The following is a 13,337-nucleotide window of genomic DNA, read 5'->3' as shown; positions in this document are numbered from 1 at the left end:
TTAATTTATATTTCTAGTTTCAGAAGTGTTACATTCGATTCTCACACCAGCTGTGGTATTTGTCGTGGTCAATACTTTGGATAACACTGGCTTGCTGTTTGCAAACATCAGAAACCGAATATGTTCTCTTGTTCTGGCTAATGCCATTCTGCCATAATAATTTCATATTTACCATGCCATGTCAATGTGCATACTTACATTTCACATACTGTGCACAGCGATCACAAAACGCCTCAATATGGCAATGAATTTGACTTGACCTTACATTTTCAAAGTGACGAATGAAGCAGAATTTGTTATTTTCTCTTTAAATATTTTTAAAATCTAGACTCATATGATTTTTATGCAAAAAACTACGCAAAATGCAAAAATAGCTTTTTGACATTTTTTAAATCTCAGAATTAATCATGTAATGTTGTGAGATTAGTTAACAACAAAGTAGCATACTACCATTTGAAACATTTATTGTTGAGTATTTTAAATTGTTTCACATATTTTGTAAAACAGCAGTAAGAATACAGTGTATGAATTGCTTACCACTTGCATAGGGTTGTGCAGTAAGCTCTGACAATACAAGTACTGCAGAATTAAAGTGGTTCATTTATTTCGGCTTATGGTGATAATTAGCTAATATCATTTATTAGTTTAGTCATTGGTGTAGAAAATTAGCTCAAAACGAAAATATGAATAATTTATTATAACTTGTTATAATTAATTATAAATATTTGGATCAGTTAATAGAATTAACGTGATGTAGTTGAATTAATATTACAATCAATTGGTGGCCAGCTGGCCACAGAAAAATGACTCTTTCTTAACATGCAGCTGTGATCGCATCATTAAAGGGACGTTGTATTTAACTAAATCACGAACATATAACTAATCTAAACAAACATGCACACAATCATGCATACATGGGTAAAATGGAAAGTGAATGAAACTGGAAACAGAAACAGGGGAATGAAGCTGTGGAAAAGAGTCATTTAACCATCTGAACAGAGCCATCAGTTTCTTATTTCAAAGCACCTTGTTAACAAGGGGTCTACCGCTTATACTAAACCTCTGTTTAATAAGTTAAATGTATAATACTTGCAATGCCTTTGCCGTTGAACTAGCATCCGAATGCAATCTCAGGAGAAAGTCTTGATGGTTCAGTAAGTCGATGGTGTTGAAGTTGCAATTGATATTTTCCACATTGAATGAAGAAATGATGATGATCTTGCAATGTTAGCCTGACTCAGTCATTGTCAATGAAGTTACAATAGTTGTAATTTGAGGCCTGTCCGGCTGTCGGTCTTTTCACACGAACAGCAACCAGAAGGAAGATCAAAAAGCTGAATGGAGAGGGTGCCCTTCAACTTCCACAGAGGTCAGGGCTCAGGGAGCCAATGGTAACTTAAACTTTCTGAGGTAAAGCTTACGACCCTTTGTCTTTGAGCATGGGGTTTTGCATATTTTACTAGAATGGGTGTTGATGGAGAAACCTTTAAAGATTCTTGTAATATTAATATGTTGCATAGGTATCAACATATTACATAAAGGATCATTCAGATAATTAAAATAGATATTCATAGATGCCAAACATGGTGTAGGTGAGGTTACATTAAGTGGTTCTATCATAAAGCATGCATAAAACGGTGTACAATACAAAAACACTATAAAATACAGTAATAATCATGCACACAATGTCCTGGATATATGCATGTTCATTCATAGAAGATTTGCATATGCATTAATGGAAAGAAATCCTTTTTTTGGGCCTTATGTGTCTTTCCTATGGGGAAACTCTCCCCAATAGTGGTCGCCCGATATATATCGCCAAGGCCCATAAAAATACTGTAATAGGATTGCAGAATCACAAAGTTGCCATTTTAAAGTATAAGCATGTTTATTTTAAAGATTTATTTTAGAAATTTATTTTCATAATTATTTCGCATTTATAAAATACTAATTAAAATAAATATAAATTATATATGTTTATATTATATCGGCCATCGGCCACCCTGCTCTCTAAGTTATTGGCATCGGCCTTTAAAAACACAATATTGGTCGACCACTACTCCCTACATTCCTGTGATGGGGTCGTAAAACCTTTTCTGCTGTGACCAGAAATTGGTTCTGCCTGGGTGTTAGTTGCTGTTCTGGGGTAGTTCACAGAACTCTAACACATAGTTTGCTTGTTGGGAGAGAGGGTTTGCTGAATTATTCATTAAATATAATGAATAATTGTGTGTCTGATTGGTCCAGACACTTCATTGGTTTAGTAAATTCCCATTACCTGAAAAGCAAATCCATCCTGCCTATTCAGTGGTCTACCTACCTACCATCTGTTCATATTGAGGTATCAATACCATTACTTCTACCAAAGCCAAAATATTAGTATCAGGCCAAGCCTAAAACTTATTTCATTCTGAACACAGCCAGTGATACTGAGCAAACCACAGGAATAACCTCAAAGCACTTTAAAAAAAATAGTGAGTGTGTGTGAAATGATGGCTTTCACACACTTGACGATGTTTATCAGGTCAGCAGTATGAAGCTGGTCCACTTGGAGCACTTGCTCTGGTAACAACTGCAGCCTGAATATTAATCAGGCAATGCTCTAATTAGACACCAATGCATCTCACAGCAGATGGATACTGTTTTTATATCAGTGCAAGAGGCCAGACTGCTAATCACCTGTGACCGCACAAGGGCACGGAGAGACAATCCGCTGCACATTTCATTGTGTTCTTCAGACTGCGAATGAGACATTGCTTTTCTTTTCTTAAAGTAGGATTGGAACCCACAACAACAGTGTGGAACGTTTGCATGCATCATACAGTACTTAAGTGTATGTAAGTCTTAGTGCAATGTTAAAATAAAGCCAAAAATTCAATTTAATAATAACTTTTAATTACATGTAATAATAAAAATGAAGACCATTCAGGCATTTTGCTTTATTTGCATTATATATAAAACTTTGTTCTCAAAATTATTTTTTAAAGTGGCACTTAAACACCATTTTATTTTATTTTCGTTTATATTAAAATATTTTATTGTTTATTTCTCCAAGTAGGACCGTTATAGCAGTTTACAGCACCAGAAATGAGCCAATCAGTGAAAGGAAATATGATGCAATATAGATTTGCTAATTTGCAGCATTAAAAGATCTGAAAAGTAAGATTTAAATAATATATTATGTGAAAATTACTAAATAATTTAGTGCTTGACATTCATGTGTTGTCTATATGTATGTTTGCATGTGTCTTAAAGGATTAGTTCACCCCAAAATGAAAATTTCCTAATAATTTACTCACCCCAATGCCATCCAAGATATCCATGTCTTTCTTTCCTCAGTGGGAGAGAAATTATGTTTTTTGAGGAAAACATTTCTGGATTTTTCTTCTAACAATGGACTTCATTGGTTACCATCGTTTTTAAGTCCAAATCAATGCAGTTTCAAAAGTCTTTGAAGTGTTTAAACGGGCTGTACGCGATCACAGCTGAAGAAGAGGTTGTTATCTAACGAAACGATAGGTCATTTTCAAAACATTTTTTATAATTTATAGACTTTTTACCTTCAATAGTTCGGATTGAGCTGATCAACAAACGGACAGGGAACTACATCACGTTGAAAGGTCACGCCGGCGCCGACAGAAGTACCGCCCCACTGTTTACAATGCGACCGTACGTAGGAGGATAGTTCAAATAGTATTGTTTGCTATTATATATATAGTAATAGTATTCAGTGAATATGAATATGAATAGTATATGAATAACATTCTGATGAATATGAAAAGTAGTTAAAATAGTATTGCTGGCGTGACCTTTCAACGTGATGACGTAGTTCCCTGTCCGTTTGTTGATCAGCTCAATCCGAACTATTGAAGGTAAAAAGTCTATAAATAATTTAAAAAAATGTGAAAATGACCTATCGTTTCGTTAGATAACAACCTCTTCTTCAGCTGTGATCGCGTATAGCCCGTTTATACACTTCAAAGACTTTTGAAACTGCATTGATTTGGACTTAAAAACGATGGTAACCAATGAAGTCCATTGTTAGAAGAAAAATCCAGAAATGTTTTCCTCAAAAAAACATAATTTCTCTCCCACTGAGGAAAGAAAGACATGGATATCTTGGATGGCATTGGGGTGAGTAAATTATTAGGAAATTTTCATTTTGGGGTGAACTAATCCTTTAATGTACCCCTCTGTGTGTGTGTCCTGGTAAACCCTACATTATGGGGACAAAATGTCCCCACAAAGATTGCAATATCCAAAATCCTTGTCCTTGTGGGGACATTTTTGGTCCCTGTGAGGAAAACAGCTTATAGATCATAAGTGATGCTTTTTTTTGAAAATGTAAAAATGCAGAAAGTTTTCTGTGATGGATAGGCTTAGTGTAAGGGTATAGAATATACAATTTGTACAGTATAAAAATCATTATCTCTATGGAAAGTCCCAATAAAACATGAAAACACCTTGTGTGTGTGTGTATGGTCCTGTAAACCCTACGTTGTGGGGACAAAATCTCCCCACAAAAATGGTAGAATAGAACGGTAAAATACTAGAAATCTTTGAAAAACAGCTTATAAATCATACTAAATGTTGTTTTTTGAAAATGTAAAAATGAGTTTTCTGTGAGAGTTGGTTAGGGGATAGAATATACAGCTTGTACAGTATAAAAATCAGTCTACGCTATGGGAAGTGAAAACGTTGGACCACCTCCAAAATGTTCAGAGTTCTATTATCATATTAAATGCCTGCATCAACCCAAATTAAATATTAAATGGTAGATTCATTTATAAGGCTTAGAGTTTTAATAGAGACCGATCCGACATTGTCAGAACAGATGAAACCACTAAACATCACAGCTCACCGACTGGCAGTGTCACAGGCCAGTCCGTTTGAAAATATACTTACATAAAACAACTATATACTGATATATATCATTACTATATGATTTCGATCATGCCGCCCACCGCTAATTAGATGCCTTACCTCTGATATGATTTTTTCTGTTGTTCTTATAGTGATTAGAAGTTTGTTGCTACAGTAGGTTATAAAAGACTATCATCTGTGAGTCAGAGCGAATGTAATGACAGCACAGAATACATATGACTTTGTGCATGATATCCATCTCAAAACCCCTTTAATCTCACCCTCAGAGCTATTTTTACATCATCTCTTCAGTTCAGAATTCTTTTACTTTTTCAAGACTTTATGCCACTTAAAAACACAGGAGCTCTGGAACGATGTTAGACAAGAGAAACCTTTCCTAAAAAGTCTCTCTGTGACTGAATCTTTCCACTCTGCCAGTTACTGTAGTTTTACACCAGTGTTTTCTCTCTCTCTCCGGGCTGTCTGTCTATCTGAACTCTGTTTTTCCACTCAGTTTGACTCACTGTGGCTCTTTCTCCTGTCTTTCTCTTTGGCTGCAGTGATCTAGACAGGGACTTTTGGAATAACAACGACAGCAGTTCTGTGCAGCAGCGCTGGAGCTCCTATCCACCCAAGGAGTTCATCCTCAACATGTCGCCCTACACCCCTTATGGAGACCCTCGCCTCACGCCCAAGTGAGTCTTGGTAACGGCTGGTAAGGGACCCCTTCTCTCTGTGCAGGGCTGTACTGAAAGGGGAAGTCCATTCAATCCTCTCTATTGTCTTCCATTTCAGCGATCCTCTTTAGCTTACAGGGACTTATCTGTGTCTCATGAAACCTATCAAATGTCACAAAACAATGTCCGTGGTCATATTTCACCCAAAAAAAAAAAAAAAGAAAAAAAAAAAGAAAATAATGTTTGCATGAAGAAAATGACAAAATGTTTTTATGACTATTCAAACGTTTTGCATTATTTTTATGATACTTTTAAAATTCTTGTTACTATAATACAAAAATACTAATATTAATATATACATTTTATTATTAATATAGCATGCAATATAAAAATGCTATATATACATACATACACATATACATATATCATCTAAAAAACAGCTAATAAATTTTTTTTTTTGTGTGTTTTGCAAGCCATAATAGTAATGTGCTGGATTTTTGTGTTTTTATCTTTATAAAATCAATGCAACAAGTAATGATTTGTAATTGATTTGGCTTTTTTAGCATTATTTTCTTGAAATTACTATTACTATAATGAATTTTTTTTATAAATAATATGTATATATATATATATATATAATATGTATATATAATACATCATAAATATTACTATTTTGTATGTACATATATATATATATATATATATATATATATATATATATATATACACACACAATGATAATATTTATAATATTATATTATATATACACACATATATATATATATATATATATATATATATATATATATATATAAATAATAACAATAATAACATTTGTATGGAAAATGTAAATCATTGTGAATGTCCTAATGGTAGGCTACTATAAAAGGCGTTATTTTTTTAAGACAGAAAAAGTTGATGACTTGCTTTAAACATCTTACTACTTTAAGGTCAATTTGCATGACCCACAAAACACACCAAAAGGCAAGCCATATTTCCCACTGACCCCATCTGTAAGAGCTATGTCTAGGGCAGTCCTTGTCATTTTCTATGGCTTTTTATCATTCAGCGTACAACACAATCCAGACTGAAACGAGATGAAATGTCCAATCTTTAGGTCAACCCATCACTCTCGGCGAAGCGTGGGTTGAGTTCCACAGAGGGTAGTGGGGTTCACTTCAGTCTGCCGTTTCCTTGTGAATTAATTGCTTAATTGAAGTCATTATCTTGGAGGGAAAGTAGTCTTTTGGGATTAATTCCCAGGATAAATCAGAATCGAATTGATAGGAGACAGATACAGACTGCAGGTCCCTGCACTTCTCATCCACATGGTGATAATTACAGTCTACATTCCCTCCCACAAACACACACTCATAACATCAGTGTGTGTTCAATATATGATCAGTAAGAAGTCTATTCGGTCATCCACTGAATAATTATTATTGATTTTTTTCCTGGCCCCTCTTTTCCATATAATGAAAGTTGGTGGTGGTACCATAAAAGCAGTCTATATGACTACTATATGCTATAAATGGCATGTGCCACAATCTATAAGTCATGAATATGTGGTTTAAAAAAAACTGCAGGCATTTTTTTTTTCGTTTTCTGCACTGATTATAGCGAACTTTGTGATAGATATACATTCCCATTCTGTGAATTTTTCTGCAGGCACAGATTCAATGTGGGATTTCCGCGCTTCCGCCGCTCTCAAATTTCATTCGCAAATTTCATTTCGGATCCCGTGACGGATCTTGATGTGGCAAGTTTGAAAAACACATCTGCAAATGAAGTTTGAGAGCTGCGATGGGAAGATTAACGATTGAAATTTTGGTCTGTTCCTCACACAACGCTATCATGTTACTTCAGAAGGCTTTGAATATAGCACATGAGTCACTGTATGCATTACTATACAATAAATAGAGTCTTTAAACAAAATAAGAGTTAATGAGAACAAAATAGTATTTTTTTTAGAAAACAAACTGTTCCATTAAAGGACTGATGGATTGCTAAAACACTTCTCAACCCCCTGTTCTCTACAGCCCTGCCAGCAGCACCAATGTTTCTAAATGCTAACATTTCACCTCCAGCCCATGGATGGTCTCCATGGAGACGGACAACCCTCAAAACCTCTGACCTGAATGGTCAAGATGCATTCAAGAATCTAGTCCTGATTGAAGTTGAGGGTTGACCGTTAGCTCTTCTGCTGTGTTGCTGTGTTTTTTGTGCCTTTATGGTAGTTGTTGTGTTTCGTCTCTCCAGTCACCTGTAACTTCCCCTTTGTAGTTTGAGTCTCAGTATGTACCTGTGTGACACAGTTTCAGGAGTTTACAACAAAACATCTTGACATTTGAGATCTGCTTCTGATGGCTTCTTTAATTTCAGTTTTTACCAGTTTTTCATAATTTTTTCATAGTTGCTGTTTAAGAGAATTTAGGACATCTTACTTATTATAGTCATCTTATATTTACTTAATTTTAACCATATAAAATAAATTAGTAGAAACATTTCCGTGTCTATTATTATGCTCTTTTGTACTTAAAGGTGCATTCACACTGACAGCGAATAAATAGATAAAGGTCGCCCAGTTGCTGTACTGTAGGGTAGCTATTTACAACTCTAAATAGTCAGTATATTACGAAACGAAAATTAGAAATGTTGGAAATTAAATAAAAAAAGTTTACGTACAAAAATTACTAAAAATAAAATAAAAATGAAACAAATTATATATATATACATACATATACATATACATATATATATGTATATGTATATGTATGTATATATGTATATATGTATATGTATGTACATATATATGTATATATATATATATATATACATATATATATATATATATATATATACATATATATATGTATATGTATATGTATGTATATATATATAATTTGTTTCATTTTTATTTTATTTTTAGTAATTTTTGTACGTAAACTTTTTTTATTTAATTTCCAACATTTCTAATTTTCGTTTAAGTTTTTAAAGTTTTTTTAAAAGTATTTATTTAATAAAGTATTTATATTTTATTTTATTTAATCTTTAATTTAATTAATGAAAATGGTTTTGTTTTTAATAGTTTCAGTAAACAATAACTGGTGGAAACGTGGCAGTTTGCAGATCCCCTTACAGAGAGCACCAGTGAAAATCTTCCACCTTTTCTGTGAATTATTATTATTTTTTATCTCTTTGATGCTGACCAGTCACTGCAAATCGCTGCCAGTTTGAACACCTTTAATAAGGAGATCTTTGAAGACTATAGAATAAAAAGTGACAAGATTAAGAGGCACTACTTACAGCAGTCAGCAACCTTGTCATCTGCTTTAACAAATGTCAAGGCCCCTCTGTTCCTGTCCACCCCCTGAGGTTGATGCACAAATGTTGCGTTATGGGTCATCTGTGTCTTAAGTGGCTGTCGTCGATCTGTTGCCGTCTATGCTAGTCACGACACCTGTGTTTGAAGTGTTAACCTTTAGTCTGTCTCTGTCGTCGCTGTGTAATCAGTTCTTCTGTCACTGTACTGTCCAGATTTAGTGAACGTCAGTCCCTGTCTCACTTGAAGGGAAAGCAAGAATGATTAATACACGATGGGAAACCCAATATGATCTGGTGGCCTTATACAGTGTGTACTGATAGAAATGAATGATGTCAAAATATGAATGTGATCAAATGTAGTATTTTCCCAATTATACATACACTACCTTTCAAAAGTTTGGGGTAGGTAAGACCAGGATTTTTCCAGGATTCCTTGATGAATAGACAGCTCAAAAGAACCACATTTATTTGAGATAGAAATCTATTTTAGATTCTAAATCTATTTTTTTACTGTCACTTTTGATCTTGTTGAATCTTATTGACTCCGAACTTTTGAATTATAGTGTGCAAGTGATTTGAATATCATGTAGAAGTGGGGCTGCACGATTTGGTAAAAACATAATCGTATTGCAATTATTTTGACAAGTACTGTGATTTGAAAGCCAAAAGAAAAGGGTATGAAATGTCATGAAACAGCAGCTCTCATGTTAAACAGCACGTGCAAAAACTGCAAACCAGCGCACTAAGGATTTTGTCTGTAAATTAAGCTGTGTATTGAACACGCTCTGCTGATGATAGAATGAATTACTCTTCACGCTGAACTTCTCTTCTTCTCTCGTTCAGTTGACCCAAAAGTGCAGTGAATGAAATCCAGCTCAGCTTTCTTAGAATTCACACAGCTTTATGCTGGAAAAACATCTTAAACCAGCCTAAGCCGGTTAGTCAGGTCTGTTGCAAGGTTTTAAAAGGGTTTTGCTTTTCAGAAATGTCAGGCTAGCAGACCAGCTGGCCGCCCGTCTTAGCTCTGCATTATTTTAGTGTTTTTTTTCCACTATTATAGTATTTATTAATATTTTGAATTAGATTTGGTTATATTTTCATATTAGTTTTAAGTTTTAGTCATTTTGTTATGTGATTTGTCATTTTTATCCATCCTATTTCACTTTATTTTTATTTCAGTTTTAGTCTTTAACTTTAATCAGAATTATATATATGAAAAATGTTTTGATAATGAAAAAAAATTATTGTATATAAAAGAAAATATGTTTAATAGTTTTAGTTGTACTTAACCATAACACTGGCTTATCTACAGTGTGCTGGGAGACTAGCTTAAACCAGATAAGACCAGCAAACTTAGGGTCACGAACTGCACTGAGATAACAAGGTTGAGGATCCAAATTTAGTGTTTATTGAACAGGGTAATCCAAAGACATAATCCAAATCCAGGCAAGGGTCATACACAAACAAGCAATCCAAACAATAACAGAAAAGGGCTGAGGCAAGGAGAGAAATCCGAAGGAACAGGCAGAGAATCAAGGTAACCAGGACACAAACACGCTCAGAATTGCAGTACAAACACTAAACAAGACTTTGCAGGGAATGAGTGTGAAAACCAGGCTTATATGGGGTGAGCTAAACAAAGTAATGACATAGGCCCTGTCCCAAATGGCACCCTAAGCACTTGTGGTCTTCCTACGAGTCCGCACTTTCGTGACGTAATGCCGCTTTGACTGTCGGGAAGAAGTCTGCTGTGGAGCTCGCATCAGTGCAAAAGTGTGCATCGAGGGCGCATATCGACCGCAAAGGGGGCGCTCGCGAGCACCCTTCTGAGGCCTAAAATGACAAATGGGACACTCTACAGTCGCACGGACTTAACGGACATGCGCACACGGCAGCCATTGTAAGTCCACAAGGCCGAAAGTGCATATGAAGTGTGCCATTTGGGACAGGGCCATACAGGTGAATGTGATCATGGCTGATTAGTCTGGGCAAAGGATTATGGGAAATGTAGTTTGTGGATGTGTGGTGATTGTCGGGGTTGGAGTGCCCTCTGATGGTTATCCCGGGCACTCTCACTGGTGATTGTTACACTTAGGCTGGTTTACGCATTTGTATAGGGCAGTCCACTTGAATATTCAATTGAATAAACTAATAAATAATACAAATTTCATACAGTAAAACTGGAGTAGTAATTATAAAACTTTTCATCCTTGCTCATGCATATTAATTACCTAGAGAGTCATAAAGTCATAGTAGTCCTACCTGATTCACTAAAAGTCTGGATGTTGGTAAAAAGGTGTTTACTATAGTAAGACTGCCGCTTGCAGTCATTTGGCAGAGGCTTGGTCTTAAAGCTGTCCTTTTACGGGGCCATTTTATATTCTGTCAGCTATATTCTGTTCTATAATTTATTAAATGGTAGCCTTAAGCTGTTTAATAATCACTCAGGGCCAAATCGTGCAGCACTATAGAGAACACTGAGGTGTACAATATTTGTATCTTTTAATCAAATTCTCGCCCTGAAATTTATTTGGCTTCTTGCAGGGACAGTCTATACATAAATATTACTTTTCTTAAGTGTGTGACATAGCAAACATAGGATGCAATTCCAACAACACCTGCCTTCCTTTAACTGTCTGCCCATGTTCCCTGTAAATCAGACCCATCTGCTTGCTCTCTCAGCACCCGAGCGTCTGCCCCCCTTCAGACCCCTACCGTCTAGGTTCCCGTTACACCTGCTTGCTTTACAGCTGGGACTCGAGCGGGTTTGTTTTCTACCACTGTTCCTTACTGCTCTGCCCGAAGGGTTCTGAACAATCTGTTCCTCTTCCTTCTGTCTGAATCTTTCGTTCTTCTTCAAACTCTCCTGTCGTTTCTGTTCTTGCATATCTCCTTATCTCTCTCTTCCCTCTTTCAGTGGATCGCTGGAGAAGGGGGAGGTGGGTGGGGGGGCAGTGGGGGGTCCCAGTCGCAGTGACAGCTGCATAGGCGCAGGGACCAGCAAGTCCGGGAGGTGGCAAACTGTCCAGAGCCACCTGCACTCCGGCGGCTTGAGACCCAACAAGTGAGTGTCAGAGGATGACTTCTTTTCCTTTTGAGAAGTTTGGGGCAAGAACCAGCATAATGGTTTAGTTAAATGTTGATGTTTTTGGGGGGTGAACTATTCTTTTGTCATTTTGAAGAGATTTTACCATGCTCTTTTCCTTACGACTGTGACCACGACTGTCAAGGACAAAAAAGCACCATAAAAGTCGCCCATAGTCTTAAGATTAGTTGACATATTTCGCAGGTTTAATGAAATGTCATTGGCTCGCACATGTGTTGTGCACTACCTTTCAAAAGTTTGAGGCCAGTAAGATGGTTTTGAAAGAAGTCTCTTCTGCTCACCAAGACTCTATTTAAAACTGTAATATTGTGAAATATGTTTGCAATTTAAAATAACTGTTTTCTATTTGAATATATTTTAAAATGTTATTTATTCCAGTGGAGCAAAGCTGAATTTTCAGCTTCATTACTCCAGTCTTCAGTCACATGATCCTTCAGAAATCATTCTAATATTCTGATTTACTGCTCAAGATTATTATTATCAATGTTGAAAACGTTGTTTTTTCTGATTTCTTCAGGATTCTTTTATTAACAAAAAGGTCAAATGATTAACATGCATGTTAAATAGAAATCTTGCTGATAAAAAAAACATTTTCTTTCAAAAAATATTTTTTTTACTGACCCCTAACTTAGTGTATGTGAATGATATGTGTGCGAGTGAACAATGACAGAATTACTATTCCTTTAAATAGCAAGCATTTGCTTAAATAAAAAATGTTACTAAATGTTAGTTTAGAATAGCAGGTAAATTCATTGATCAAGTACATATATGGAATAAACCCTGTTAATTGGAAATGCATTGACTTTTGGAAAACATCAGTGGTACAATAATATAAAGTATAATATGCAAGCTGGCTGGGGGTTATATCAGATAAGTTTACGACTAACAGATATGATAGCCCCGTCATAAAGAAAATTATGTTATGATGTCAGATGCTTCACAAAAATGATTATTATTCATTTATTTTGCATTAGTGTGTAGGTAGGAAGTATCAGTTTTATATTTCTAAATATTCCTTTAGCAAATATAGTAATTAAAAGCACATTAAAACAATATTATATTCACAATGTTGCTGCATAATCATCATCTCGCCCAGGCCTAATGTGATGTCAAGTGGGCTTTTTTGTGTGATCATCAGCATTTTAAAAATGGAGACACCTGAAATTTAGAACATTTTGTTTCACTGATGAATGACTCTTAAAATCATTTGCTTACTTTGTTCTTTTCTATTTAGTCGCATATCTTTCAGTCCTCCAAAGCTGTTTCTCTCACTTCATGTTTCTGTCCAATCCCATCTTCAAACTGTAAATGGTTTCTAGAGTGGTTTCCCTTCCCCTCATATATTTCTACTTCTCCTATTATACACA

At 35.3% G+C, this 13,337-nt stretch overlaps 1 protein-coding gene across 1 annotated transcript in view; it reads left to right on the top strand.

Annotated features, from left to right (window-relative positions):
* Positions 1 to 13,337, top strand: part of syt7b (synaptotagmin VIIb) — a 138,134-nt gene that overhangs the window by 71,226 nt on the left and 53,571 nt on the right. The window contains exon 4 of the mRNA XM_084110062.1: positions 5,424 to 5,558. Within this exon, the coding sequence (XP_083966188.1) occupies positions 5,424 to 5,558 (135 nt within the window). The remainder of the gene's footprint in view (positions 1 to 5,423; positions 5,559 to 13,337) is intronic.

Source organism: Abramis brama (assembly GCF_963993115.1).
Source record: "Abramis brama genome assembly, chromosome: 3".
Taxonomy (NCBI): Eukaryota; Metazoa; Chordata; class Actinopteri; order Cypriniformes; family Leuciscidae; genus Abramis; species Abramis brama.
The sequence above is the reverse complement of the archived record's forward strand: the minus strand, read 5'-3'. Positions and strand labels throughout refer to the sequence as shown.